General features: G+C 54.9%; 1 protein-coding gene across 9 annotated transcripts in view; it reads right to left on the bottom strand.

The window, feature by feature from the left end:
- CFAP77 (cilia and flagella associated protein 77) overlaps positions 1–14,255 on the bottom strand; it is a 131,075-nt gene that overhangs the window by 46,642 nt on the left and 70,178 nt on the right. For all 9 annotated transcript variants that reach the window (XR_006210428.1, XR_006210427.1, XM_042963914.1 and 6 more), the window contains exons 2-3: positions 12,684–12,783; positions 11,948–12,176 (exon numbers count right to left, since the gene is read on the bottom strand). Coding sequence is in view for 7 of the 9 variants with exons in the window: in XM_042963914.1 (XP_042819848.1) it covers positions 11,948–12,176; positions 12,684–12,783 (329 nt within the window). In the remaining 2 variants the exon portion in view is untranslated. The remainder of the gene's footprint in view (positions 1–11,947; positions 12,177–12,683; positions 12,784–14,255) is intronic.

Below are 14,255 nucleotides of genomic sequence, written 5' to 3'. Positions count from 1 at the left end.
GTTTAAATATTTATTTTTGAAAGAGACAGAGTGTGAGTAGGGAAGGAGCAGAGAGAGAGGGAGACGCAGAATCTGAAACAGGCTCCAGGCTCCGAGCCGTCCGCACAGAGCCCGACGCGGGGCTCGAACTCACAGACCGCGAGATCATGACCTGAGCCGAACTCGGCCGCTCAACCGACTGAGCCCCCCAGGCGCCCCGAGTTCTAGTTTATTTCTGTTGCAATAATTTTTTTAAAAGCCTCAGGTGCAAATACGGCCAGGCGGTTAAGTTTGCTACATCTGAGCGGCGGGTTCATGGAGTTGGTTATGAAACTTCTGGACTTTCCTGTGTTTTTTGGAGAGTTTCCTAATAAACACAGAAACGCAGAAAGGAGGGGCGAAACATTTGCTCCTCTGGGAGGCATCGATACCTCTCGTCTTTTCTCTGATTAAAACCTTTGATTGCAAACTACTGTCTTGTTTTCCACAAAACCATGATGGGACACATGTAACAAGACTCCAGCAGCACAAATCCCCAGGCGGTAACTCTAAAGGCAGTTGCCTCCTAGGGGCGCCTCGTTGGCTGAGCAGCCGACTCTTGGTTTCGGCTCAGGTCATGATCTCACGGTTTGTGAGTTCGAGCCCCACGCCAGGCTCCGCACTGACAGTGCGAAGCCTGCTTGGGAACTCTCTCTCTCCCTCTGCCTCTGTCCCTCCCCTCCCTGGCACTCTCTCTCTCTCTCAAAATAAATCAATTAAACAAAAATAATAAAGGCAATTTCCTCAAAACCCCGCGGTGACTAAAATGCAGGGCTTTCTGACTTGGCGGTAAGGCGCCTTGATGATTCCAGGGGCGTGAAAAGTGCCCCCCCCCCAAAGATACGTCCTTGTTCTAAGCCTCAGAACCCATGAATGTGACCTGTTTGGGGAAAGGAGCCTTTGCTGATGTAACTAGCTTTGGGATCTTAAGATCAGATCACCCTGGATTATTTGGGGGAGCCCTAAACCCGGTGACACGTGTCGTTACTGGAGACAAAAGAGGAGAGACAGACGCCCTGAGAAGAGGCCACGTGGTCACAGAGCAGAGACTGGAAGGTGCGGCCACAAGCCCAGGAGCGCCTGGGGCCACCAGAAGCTGGCAGAGGCTAGCACCCAGACCCTTGGGAGGGAATGGGGCCCCATGACACCTCGATTTCAGATTTCTGGGCTCCACCTTAGGACAGAAGACATTTCTGTTGTTTTAAGCCACCAGGCTTGTGGGGATTTGTTACAGGACACTGATAACCGAAGGTCCGTGCCCAGCCAATCCACACCTAGGAAAAGACTTGCTCACTCAAGCGTTGGCCTGTTTCCAAGTCGGGGATGGGTCACAATCCAGCCACGCGGTACAGCAACAAGCACTTACTGAGCACCTACTATGTGCCAGGCCTGTGCTAGGCCCTGGGGATACAGCGATGAGCAGAGCCAGGCAGGGCCCAAAGTCCCCCGGGGCCCTCTCCCGCCCTCCTCTGCCCGCCAGAAGCAACGTGCACCGCATCGCTGTGCGTTGCTTTGTGTCCTGCTTCCTCTCTGTGTCCCAAACACCCCACGTGGTGCCGGCACGGCCTGGCGCTGTGGGAACACGCAGTACAGGACAGAAGTAGCAGATGGGACCTTTGAGGTCAAGTCCCGCTTTCCGGCCAGGGGATCACGGGTCCGTGTGTCCGCGGCTCAGTTTCCCCAACCATAGAGGGCATGCTGCTACGAACGGGTCACGGTGAAGGTCACGTAAAGGGCTGTGCGTAGAGCGCCGGTCCCCATGCCTGGCCCCGGAGGAGCTAAGGAGACGGAAGCTGGTATTGTTAATCGAACCTAATGCAGGCGCCCGGGCTTCTGGCTTGAATGGCTGCCTCCACCTGGTCCCCAAAGGGAAGAGAACCAAGTTGGCCCCTGGGCGCAACGTATTCAGGGACATGCTTCCTCTGAATTCTTCTTCTTTTCTATTTTAATTTTTAAAAATGTTTTATTTATTTTTAAGAGACAGAGACAGAGTGAGAGCAGGGGAGGGACACAGAGAGAGGGAGACACAGAATCCGAAGCAGGATCCGGGCTCCGGGCTGTCAGCACAGAGCCCGATGCGGGGCTTGAACTCGTGAACCACGAGATCGTGACCTGAGCCGAAGTCGGACGCTTAGCTGCCTGAAGCACCCAGGCGCCCCCACTCTGAATTCTTCTGCTTGGGGGTCCTGCACGGTGACGAGTCAGGCTTGAAGCCTGGCTCTCCCTGCCACACCAGGGATTGGTGGCTGGCTCCCGGCGGGGAGCAGCTCCTCTGTGCCCCATGTCACAGGGGCCACCGTGTCACGGAGGGGCAGGGCCAGCCGCAGCCCAGCAAGCCCTCCGACGGTGTCAAGACCGGGGCCGCGGAGGCCGGGCGCCAGGCCCACTCTCACACTTTGCCCACCGATGCCGGCAGGCGCGGCCCGGCTCTGGAAAAATCAAAAGCGGGAGCGGTGAGCTGGGGAGGCCCCGAGGGGGAGCGGCCTGCGGCCTCGTTAGCGCTGACCCTGGCACCAAGCCGCTCCTGATGGATGGGGTTCGGGAGGGCCAGGCCCCAGGGGAGCACGGCCCTATCCATTATGGGCCCATCAGCGCCTCCCTGAGCCCTCCCTGCTCCGAATGCCGGGAGCCTCGGGCCGGGAATAAATCTCTGTCTGGGCCGCAGGAGATCGGAGAGGGAAAAAAAGGCAAAGCATGAAAAATGTCTCATTCGCGGCTCCGGCAACAAAGCCGCCTTGGAGGGAGGAGTGAGAGGGAGTTTGGGGAGGTGGGAGAGGTTATAGCACGAGCAGCCAGGCAGGGGTCCCAGAGAGGAAGGGGGAGAGGATGGGCCCTCCCCACCATGTCCTCCCAGCCCCATCTCCCTGCCTGGGCCTGTCCTCCAGGTCAGGTGCACGGAAGCAGGCTGTCCCTGAGGAGGGGGGACCCTGGTCGGACACAGCTTGGGGTGTCCCAGGCTCCGGCCTGGCAGCCATCTGGGGTAGCCAACCCCTCCATCTAAGCTAAGGCTTGTTCTAAGCGTGAGGGTCCTGGAGAAAATCACCCGGACCGAATCCCCGTGCCTCCAATTCCACCTGTGACCTCTTGCGAAAGGACATAACCTCTGCCTGCCTCAGTTTCCTCCTGGGTAAATGGAGGCGCTGGGCTGCAGTGAGGATATCCTGAGTTACGCTGTGGGGAGCCGGGTCCCCGGGAAGTGCTCGTCGACGTCTGCGGCCAGGCCTCGCTGGGACGCGGGCGGCCTCGTGGATGGCGCTCAGGATGAGAAATGACCTCCTCACTCAGGGTCTGGCTCTGTCTGCTGGAATTGCGCAGGCCGTGGGTAGGAGGCGTGGCTCAGATCCTGCTCTGTCACCAACTGGCCGTGTGGCCTCGGGCAAGTGACCCTCCGAGCCTCAGTCTCCTCGTCTGTAAAGTGGGGATAATGGTCCCTGCTTGATAGAGCCGTAAGGACTTAGTGAGATGACGTGCCAGCCAGCCATTCAGCGAGGGCTCCGTGACGTCAGCCACCCGTACCACTCTCCAAACACACACCGGGCCTCATTTTGCGCTCTCAAGTCTCTGAGGAAAAAAGCCCCTCCACTGTCCTCATTTTTCATCACATTTGTATACGCTGGTTTCTGTCCCTCATCCCACCCACCATCCTGCCGCCTCTGGACACTTTCCTACTTGCGGACCTTCCCTGAATGTATGATGCCTCCCATTTTTTAACTTGATGGTACAAGTGTGACGTGAGCGGCAGAATAGAGTAGGAAGGTGGCCTCCCTTGTTTGGGACTTGCTACCTCTATTAATGAGGCCACGGGACATATTCACTCTTTGAGACAGCGTGACCACAATCCTGAGCCATAACATCAACCACAGGGGAACACAGCAGAGTCTGTTAAATGACACAAGACTCTGGCTTTCCCATCCCCTCTCTGGTCTCAAGTGTGCTGTGAGTTCACTTTCAATTACTCTGCCTCAAAGCCTGCAAAGGCCCTGAACCGTATTTTTCCTCAACAAGCACTTACTGAGGACCTACTCTGTACCTGGCTTTGATGATGTAGCAGTGGACAAAACTGACATTGTCCCTGGCCTCCAGGAGCGGAGTGTCCGGGAGAGCAGAGAACTGGTGACTGCCAGCGCGGGGAGCAGGCCCGCGCACTGAGCCCCTGGGTCGGTCGGCAGGAAGTGCATTTCAGGTTCAGTCTTGGGGCGGAGGTGGGGGGGGGTGGGTCTTTGCGAGACCCACACGCTCCCCCTTGTGGTCAGCCCCATTTCGTTCAGCCGGGCTTTGGGCCACGCATAAATCTGGAGCAGGTCTCCCCACTGGGAACCTGTCTTGCAACCCGGGGACGGTCGTCTGGGAAGGGGCTTATTATCATTTTATAGGAGTTCGGGTGGGCGGCTTGGATTTTGGCCGTCAGCTCTGGGAGAAACAAAATAACCCGGAGTGATTGATGGGCCCATTGTAAATTTGTAAAATAAATCAGCTTGGCAGAAAGATTCAAAAAACCTGTCAGGCAGCAAACATTTTTTAACAGCCTGTAAAATTTCCTCCATCCTTCACATTTGTCAATGTCAGGCTGATGATGCATCTGATAGCTGGGCAAGCAGCAGCACAGACAGAGGGTGGGCTGGTAGCATTTCCTACCTTTCTTGTGTTTCTCCTTGCTCCATGGTCTAAACGTGCTCAGCACCAGGATGGGGGGGGGGGGGGAGGGGGAGGGTCTAGACTAGCCTAATTGGCGGATGAGGCAAGTATCCTACGAAAGTCGCACGTTGCTGCCGGCTTCCCACTCAGATTCCAACGTGGCCACTCGTTGGTGCGTTCATTTGGCGAGGATTTCCCGAGGGCCCCCTCAGCCAGGGCCCTGTGGTCAGCACCAGGGATACTGAGGTGAGCACAGCAGGCTTGGAGCATCTAGTGTAGTGAACCGTCCCGGTGCCCCCTCAAGGAGTTTGTCTCTCAGCAAGTGGGGAGCCAGTGAAGGGGAAGGGCAAGGGGAAGGGGAGGGCACATCAGAGGGGAAGGTCACCGTGTTCAGATTAACTTCAAGGCTTTAAGAAAAATCCAGACAGGACGGCCGTACTCTCTCTGTACAGTGTCCATACACATTCTGTCTCAGCCCCCTCGAGTGCAGAAAAAAAAACTAAACGTATCACCTCCACCCTTGTGTTTGTGAGGCAAGCAGCTCACTGCCACGGTCACCGTCACGAGTGCAGCGTAGCCAAGGGCAGATCGCTTCGCCTCTCTGACCCTCTGTGTCTCTTCTTCTGCAAGACGGGCAGGTAGGAGTCCCAACGTGGCACTCACTGAGCTGTTCAGAGTTATTTAAGGACGGGGTGCATCGGAGGCGCTCAGCACAACGCCCGACACGTCGTTATAACAATAAAGCCTAGTTGCCATTATTGGTTTGGGGCATTACTGGCTCACGGGCTACCTACCCTTCATCTAGCGCGTGTCATACCCAGACACGCGGCGGCCGTTTGCTTACTGACTGAGTGATGGATCCCCCCCCACACCCCCCCCACACCCCCCGGCTAGCAGCCTTGCCTTGTGTATGGCGTGAGCTCCCAGGCAGGACGGTGGGGGGCTCCGGGCGCCCAGAACCTTCCGGGAGCGCCAGCTGCTGCCCCGCTCTTGCTGCTTCCCCCCTCCCCGCCAGTCCCTGACTCATCATAATCGACAACGCTGGACCAATTAGGAGCAGTAACAATTAAGATGTGCCAAGGGCATGGGAGCATTTGCAAACACTTGTTAAAATGCATCAATAATTAAGTGCTTCCTTAATAGTTACATTTCTGGCCTCCAGACATATCTGTTTATGGACCCTGGGTCGCAGCATGCTTGGAGATTCGTGTTACGGCCCGACACGCGGGTAATAAGAATTTAAAATCCTTCCCTGACCTGAAGTCTGAGATTTGACAGCGAAACAGCAGAGCGGTAAGGCACAGGCTGTCTCCAGCTGCCCGATCCTAGAGGTGCGGTCCTCAAAGCCGGCCAGCCGGACGGGGAACAAGTCCAGCTTTGCCACCGCGCAGCCAGCAGCGGGGCCTGCGCGCCCCCTTTCCTGGACCGTGAAGCAGATGTCAGGCGGAGGCATGATACCTGCCTCGTAGGACTGAGATTAGCATCAGCGATCACACACACAAAATGCGTGCCTCGTACACTCAGTGCAGAGCGGCTGCTGTTCGTGGTGGCCCCGACCTTCATCAGGGGACAAAGAGGGGCAGCAGTTAGCTGAGGGATCAGGACGACCAGTCGACACCAGCAGCTGCAAACTCAGTGCCCACCAGGACCAGACAGATGGCAAAGATGGGAGGAGCCAGGCTGGGGGGGGACCTGTCCGAAACGGGCACTGCCTCTCAGCTCCAGCCCCTGGTGCCTGAGCGCAGACCCTGGGTGCAGGGCGTCCAATCTTTCACTTTATTCACTGAGAGAGAGAGAGAGAGAGAGAGAGGGAGACAGTGTGGGGGAGGGGCAGAAAGAGAGACGGAAACAGAGAATCCGAAGCAGGCTCCAGGCTCTGAGCCATTAGCACAGACCCCGATGCGGGGCTCGTTCTCACAAACGGGAGATCATGACTGGAGTCGAAATCCAGAGTCAGACGCTTAACTGACTGAGCCACTCAGGCGCCCCTGGGCTTCTGGCTTTTTAGGTGAAGCGGGAAATCCAGGTTTTGTTGTTGTTGTTGTTGTTTTTATGAAATCTCCTGGCTTTTTATTTATTTTTTTTTTAATTTTTTTTTCAACGTTTTTTATTTATTTTTGGGACAGAGAGAGACAGACAGAGCATGAACGGGGGAGGGGCAGAGAGAGAGGGAGACACAGAATCGGAAACAGGCTCCGGGCTCTGAGCCGTCAGCCCAGAACCCGACGCGGGGCTCGAACCCATGGACCGCGAGATCGTGACCTGGCTGAAGTCGGACGCTTAACCGACTGCGCCACCCAGGCACCCCCTCCTGGCTTTTTAAATGTGGCACCTCATGGGGCACCCGGGTGGCTCAGTCGGTTAAGTGTCCGACCTTGGCTCAGGACATGATCCCGCGGTTTGTGGGTTCAAGCCCCACATCGGGCTCTCTGTGGTCAGTGTGGAGCCCGCTTCAGATCCTCTGTCCCCCTCTCTCTCTGACCCACCCCAGCTGGTTCTCTCTCTCTCAAAAGTAAAATAAACATTAAAAAAAAAGTTTTTTTTTAAATAAACGTGGCAACTCATTCACAGTTTTCGTCACTGGATGGGCCAAACATCTCTGTGGGCTGACTCTGCCGTGGCTCCCCGCTCGTGACCACATGGCCACACGGGCACCGTTTCCCCATCATGGCTTGGGGCCTCCACTTTCTTTTAGCCACACCAGCTCGTGGACTGAAATGCACCTTTCCAATTTAGTGACCATCTGTGACAAAGCAGTGTGAATTGGAAACCAAATCAGCCAAGCGGAAGGACGGATGGAATCCGTCATTCCGTCCATCGTGAAATACGTCAAAGGGTAAGAGATTTGACATCCGGGGGACAGGGAGAAGAGCTGGGGTCAGAGTTTTGTCTCACACGGCAGTCACATGCTCGGGAGCGTCCCGAGCTTCGAGTGGCTTTCCTGTGTATTTTGTTATTATTATTTTTTAACATATCTGTAGTTGTGAGTAAACGGTACTCATTTGTTTATTTATTTATTGGACCAAATCGCCCCCAACAACTCCTCAGGTAGTCGTGTGTAATCAGATTTGTTTTCTGCTTTTTTAAACATGCTTTTAAAGTAAAGGAATAAATACAATTGAGGCTTGTAAAAGGTGATCATTACGAAAGGGGCCTCGGCCCCATAACTTTAAAGTAATAGCCCCATTACGGAGAAGGGCGATCGCGTCTTAACTGCTCCTTCTACTTACGTCGCGAGGTTGAGGGGTTCTGGACGCTCGCTGAGCAGCTCAGTAAAAGCCTTTCCAGCGGCCATTTAACCTCCATTTACGAAGAAATAAAGCAAAATTGATGCTGATTTGGGCCTGCTTTGGGGGATATTTTTGTTCCGTAAAAGCCCTTTTGCTTGCAATTTGCTGGGCCGCCCTGACACATGAGAGAGGGCTGCTGTTGATAAAGATAAAGCTTTATGGCCACGATATTTGCTGCTAACAGCAACCTAATGCAGCATTTTCATTTTTGTGCAATTAATGTTAACGTCTGCTACGAAAATTGTCATTAAATACCATTTTAAAATCCATTCAATTTGCATATGCAAAGCCCATTTACCATCACAGAGGATATAGCTGGCACTTCATCACGTCCTTACCCTCGAATTGTAGCCACTCGGTTTTATAGCAATTTAAGATTTTATATTGAAAGCCAGATGATAATGGATGTCCTTTCTGAGCCCAGCTGACTTCAGCTTTTCCATTGTACGTGGAATAACGCAGCCCCAGGACCGGGAACTGTGGGCATTTGCGCTGTACCTCAGTCCCAAGGAGGCAAGTGTGCAAGAAAGAGCACCGGACGGGGAGTCTGCCGACCTGGCTCTAGATCTGACTCTTGTCTGGTCCCAACTTGCTGTGTGACCTTGGGAAAGTGTCTTGACCTCTCTGAACGTCTGCTTCCTTGTCTTATTTATTTTATTTCCTAGTTTTATAAAGTAAGCTCTATACCCAACGTAGGGCTCGAACTTAGGACCCCAAGATCCAGAGTCACAGGCTCCACCCACTGAACCAGCCAGGTGCCCCCGCTTTCTTCTTTTAAATCATGGCTTTGAGGCAGGTGATGGCTAACGTCCTACGTCTTCTAAAATTTTGTTTTTAAATATAAGCGCTTCAGGTTGAGAACCCAGCTTAGGGAGATCGGTTAATTTCTCCCTGCCTAAGCTGGGCAAGTAACCCCACCCACCTCCCCGCACAGGCCCTTCCAAGACAAGGAAAGGAAACCGACACAGAGGCCAAACATAACCTGAGAATCCCAGCTGGCCGCGTTACTGCTCTAACATCCTATTCACAGGTCAGGAAACAGAAGCCTTGGAGGGAAAACTGTCGGGGACCACGCTGGAACAAGAGCCCTAGGCCGACGGCTGCTCCCAGACACCATGCCGTCTTGGGGACACTGGTGACCGGCCCGGACTAGTCTAGCGGTCTGGCACACAGTGGGAGTCTCTGTCCCTCTGTACTCCAGGCGGCCTTGGGAAACCATGCCTTGGAGGGACTGACTTTAGGACATTATTATTTTTTTTTTTTAATTTTTTTTTTAACGTTTATTTTTGAGACAGAGAGAGACAGAGCATGAACGGGGGAGGGGCAGAGAGAGAGGGAGACACAGCATCCGAAGCTGGCTCCAGGCTCTGAGCTGCCAGCCCAGAGCCCGACGCGGGGCTCGAACTCATGAACCGCGAGATCGTGACCTGAGCCGAAGTCGGACGCTTAAGCGACTGAGCCACCCAGGCGCCCCTAGGGCATTATTTCAAAGTAGGGGGGGAAGGGGGGTGCGCCAACGACTGTTAATCTGGACCAGAAATGATTTTCCAATGTGTCTGTACGGTCACGTTCCACGTTTGGAGGGCTGGCGAATAGAAACGCATTTCCGGTGAGAGAGACGTGTACAGCTGAGACCATGGGAGGTGGGAGAGCTTTACCGCAGAGATGACGCTGAGCTGAACTCCGGAGAATGAGTAGGTTTTACTAGGTAGGGTGGCGAGAACAGGCGGGGGAAGGCATACAAAAGTATGGCAGCTCCCGCTGCGGAAAACACGATGGCACGTCCTCAAAACACCAAACTTCGAATCCCGCGTGACTCAGCAAGTACACCCATGGGTAGATACCCAAGAGAACTGAAAGCAGGGACGCACACGGGTATTTGCACACCCGTGTTCACGGCGGCACTATTCACGATAGCCAGAAGGTGGACACAGTCCGAATGCCCATCGACGGAGAAACGGAGAAACGAAACGCGGCATATCCACACGGTGGAATATCATTCGGCCCTGAAAAGGAAGGAGATTCGGACACCGCTACAACGTGGATAAACCTCGAGGACATTACGGTAAGTGAAACAAGCCAGAAACAAAAGAGCACATTTGGCATGATTCCGCTTAGATGCGGTATCTACAGAAGTCAACAATCGTAGAGACGGAAAGCAGAATGGTGGTTACAAAGAGCTGAGGGAAGGGAGGAACAGAGAGGTACCAAATGGGGCCCGAGTTCCAGTCCGGGATGAAGAAAGGCTTCTGGAGATGCATGGTGCTGTGGGTTGCACAGCAGTGTGAATGTGCTTAAGGCCACTGAACTGTACATTTAAAAATGGCAAATCTGGGGGCGCCTGGGTGGCTCAGTCGGCTAAGCATCTGACTCTTGATTTTCGCTCAGGTGGTGCTCTCACGGTTTGTGAGTTCGAGCCCCATGTGAGGGCCCTCCCTGGAAGCTTGGTTCCTGCTTGGGATTCTCTCTCTCCCTCTCTCACTGCTCCCCCCCACCCCCTGCCACTCATACTCATTCTCTCTCTCTCAAAATAAATAAACAAAAACTTCAAAAAAAACCCTGTAAATCTTACCACAATAGAAAATAATTAGAAACAATAAAAAATAAAGAAGGAACCATCGCCAATAATAATAATAATAACAATAAAGTATGGTGGGAGAGCCAGAGGAAGTCACCTACCCAGGAACAGTGGGAGGAAGGTGGGAAAGAGGCTGGGGACAGACTGTCGATGGCACTGCCACATAGATGGACCAAGATATTGGCTTCTCGGTCACGGGCATCTGGTTGGGGCTTGGTGGCCCCAGGCCACTTGTTGCCAGCTACGGGCGCTTCTGTTTATTTGCACAGTGCGAGGCACAAACACCAGTGATTTTTTTCTGCTGTGACACATCATGGGTTAGGAAGCCCTGGTGCATTGAACATCTGCCGTTTCGCCTACTGTTGTGTTCTGTTCTCCTTCCGGGGTCAGAGCCTTGATTTCTACATCCTTTCCACCACCAGCCCCATGTGGATGGTGGAGACTGAGCCCAAACACCTATCCCGCCCAAGAAGGGGCAGGGGATCAGACCTGGCCAATCAGGGCATCAGAATCTCCTGGTCTCAGCAATTGGTTCAGAGGCAGACATGTGACCCGGAACTGGCCAATCAGTGTACTTCGCAATCCCTGCTCACAGTGGCTGATTCAGGGATCGGCAAGGCTCTAAAGTTGGACCAAGGAATCTTAATCTGAAGGCTGCCATAGCTTCTGTGCCCTTCCCCTGAGGATGGAACTGTTCCTGGTCATTTAGCTACACGAGGCAGAAGCTTGTCAGAGAACAAAGCCAAGATTGGGAAGCACAGCCAAGACATGGCGAGACATACCCAATACTGATAACATCCCTTGGTGACCTAGATCCAGCTGTGCCTGAAGCTGCGCCCGAGCTTTTCAATCATGTAAGCCAATAAATTCCACTTAAAAAAATATCGAGCCGGTTTGAGTTGAGATTTGATTACGTGCAACCACGTTCTACTTTTTAAAATTTATTTTTTTTATTTTTTTAATGTTTATTTTTTGAGAGAGAGAGAGAGACAGAGACAGAGACAGAGACAGAGACAGAGCATGAGCGGGGGAGGGGCAGAGAGGGGCAGAGACCCAGAATCCGAAGCAGGTTCCAGGCTCCGAGCTGTCAGCACAGAGCCCGACGCGGGGCTCAAACTCACCGACCGTGAGATCACGACTTGAGCAGATGTCGGACGCTTAACCGACCGAGCCACCCAGACGCCCCCGCATCCTACTTTTAGAGAATGTCACGCATCCCAGAGTTGGAACGTGGGTTGCATGTTTGCTGCTGAACCAATCACCGTGACCAAGGTTTGTGAGCTACACCGATTGCCCAGGCCTGGAGCGCTCCCCACCCCCTTCCTGGAGTCAAAGGCCATGCCACACACGGTTCCCCAGTTCAGTCACCTCTGAGTGCCCTCCGGCCCCCGGGTGAGGGATCGAGCCTGGTGTCCCGGCCACTTACCGTGCCACGACCCCAAACGTCATGTTTGGAGGGAGGGAGGGCATTTCCTTCTTGATGTGCCGGTCATCCTGGTCACTGATGCGGATGTCGTTGAGCTGGCGGTAGAGGAAATTCTCCCGAGCGGTCACCAGGCCGGCTTTCACCGCCCCGCGATTCATGGCAACGTAGTTCCGGGTCAGCTCGTGGGGGCACGTGGGCTGCTGCCTAAACACATTCCAGTGTCCAAGGGCTGAGGGCAGGGAGGGACGGAATGGTGGTGCCGGCGGTCAGGCCGCGGCACCTGACCGAGAAGAAACTGGGGCGTGTGTGCCTCCCACTAACCCGGGGCCTGCTGTGTGACGGCCCTGCGTGGCCTGCTGGAAAGGGAGGGGTCAGGATTCCCAGAGATTCCGGAGGGCACCAGAGCATCCTTCGCCAAGCCGGGTCCGCCTGGCCTTCACCTCCTTGGGGCCGTCAGAGGGTTGGTCCTGAGCCCATTCTGTGCTCGAAGCTCAAACGGGGCAGGGCACCAGGTTCCACCCTGGCTGGGGCCCATGCTGTTTCCCTGACACCTTAGACCCGGACCCCGCCTGGACCTCCCCGTCTCGGCCAAGCCCAGACTTCGGTTTTCGACCAGAATCACGCTGCGGGGCAGGCCCCGGGACTCTCTGGCTCTTTCCCTGGAGCGCGGCCAGCCGCCTAGGTTGAGAGCTCATGCCCCTCCCCCCCACCGGGGCTCCAAAGTACGCCTGCTCACCTTCGGGGACCCCTCCATCCAGCCCGCGGACGTAGAGCCCGTAATTGAAATCAATTCCAGGCAGAGTGCAACTTCTTTCTCGGGGCTTCCCAAGTTCAGCCTGTGTGGGGACAGACAGAAAGCCAAGGTGAGGAGCGAAATCGCAGACCGACCGCATCACGGCAAGTTCAGCCACAGGAGTCAATCAGATGCTCACTTGGCCGCAGGCCCCACGGGTGACCTTCAGGGCCACTAGGGTAAGGATGACGGAGCCCTCCGCGAGGTGAGCGCCGGGGGCACTGGGCATCGAGACACAACCGGGAAAGCCTGCCCGGTGTGCTCGTGATGGGGGACAAGTGAGCAGGGTCAGGAGGACCCCCGAGGCCTTGAAAGAGGAGGTGCGTTTGTGTGAGGGGAGGGGCGCGCAGCAGTCCCTGGGGGTCCAGCCTGGCCCTGCCTGCCCAGCGCTGAGTCGCCCAAGGGGACACACGGGAAGGCGTGGTTCACAGACGTTCACCTGGAGGCCCCTGTTCAAGGAGGGGCCGTCTTTCCTACCTGACTCTTCATTCCTTGTGTCATTCTCACTGGGGCCCGTGAGGACGTCAATGCTCCTTGAGTCCTCGCCTGCAGGTGGGGATATGGTAACAAGGCCCACCATGACCTTCCCGGTGGCCGGCCAGCTCTCCTCAGTCTCCGGGTGAACTCCTTGCCCCGCGAGAAGGGGGTCGTAGGGACAAAATCGGTCTATTACCAACCACGTGACTCCCCCATCCTATACACAGGGAAGCGGACACCGAGAGAGGTGCTCGTGACCCACGGCTCCTACGGGATGGGCTGGGTTTCACAGGCTGGAGTGTTTGGCCTCCGGCCGGAGCTCTTAATCATTAGATTACACGGCCCCCTCTCGGGGCGCCTGGGTGGCTCAGTTGGTTAAGCATCTGCCTTCGGCTCAGGTCATGATCTCACAGGTCATGAGTTCGAGCCCTGCATCAGGATCTCTGCCGTCAGCACAGAGCCCGCTTCGGATCCTCTGCCCCCCTCTCTCTCCGTTCCTCCCCTGCTCGTGCTCTCTGTCTGTCAAAAATAAATAAGCTTAAAAAAAAAAAAAAAAGATTACCCGGCCTCTCTTTCAAGTAGCAGCTGCCTGAGGTCAGAGGTCCTGGCCTACGGCCCTTAGAACATTCAGTGAGCCCGTGCTGAGTTCGGACTGTGTTCCAGATACGATATTTGGTTGTCCCCGTGCTTCTCTCAGGCAGGACCCATCACTATCCCCATTTCTCAGATGAGGCAGCTGAGGCACTGAGAGGCCAAACAGTTTTGCCCAAGTCCCCACGGCAGGAAGTGGCCAATTTGGGATTCGAACCCAAGCTGTCTGTCTCCAGCCCACACCCAGATCCACCAGTTAAACGAATATCAACGAGCCAGTCTGGCTTTTATTGCCTTCCTTTTCCTGGTGGCTCAGAGCAGGTGCTCTCAATAAATGCCTGAGATCAAAAGCCTCTTCCTCTGGGAAGCCCTCCCAGGTTGCCTTCAGTCCGGACAACTTTCTTTGTTATATGGCATCTCAGGGCCCCGAGCTCTACCTACAGGGCA

This window comes from Panthera tigris, chromosome D4 (assembly GCF_018350195.1).
Source record: "Panthera tigris isolate Pti1 chromosome D4, P.tigris_Pti1_mat1.1, whole genome shotgun sequence".
Lineage (NCBI taxonomy): Eukaryota > Metazoa > Chordata > Mammalia > Carnivora > Felidae > Panthera > Panthera tigris.
Note: the sequence above shows the minus strand (reverse complement) of the source record. Positions and strands in the feature narration are given on the sequence as shown.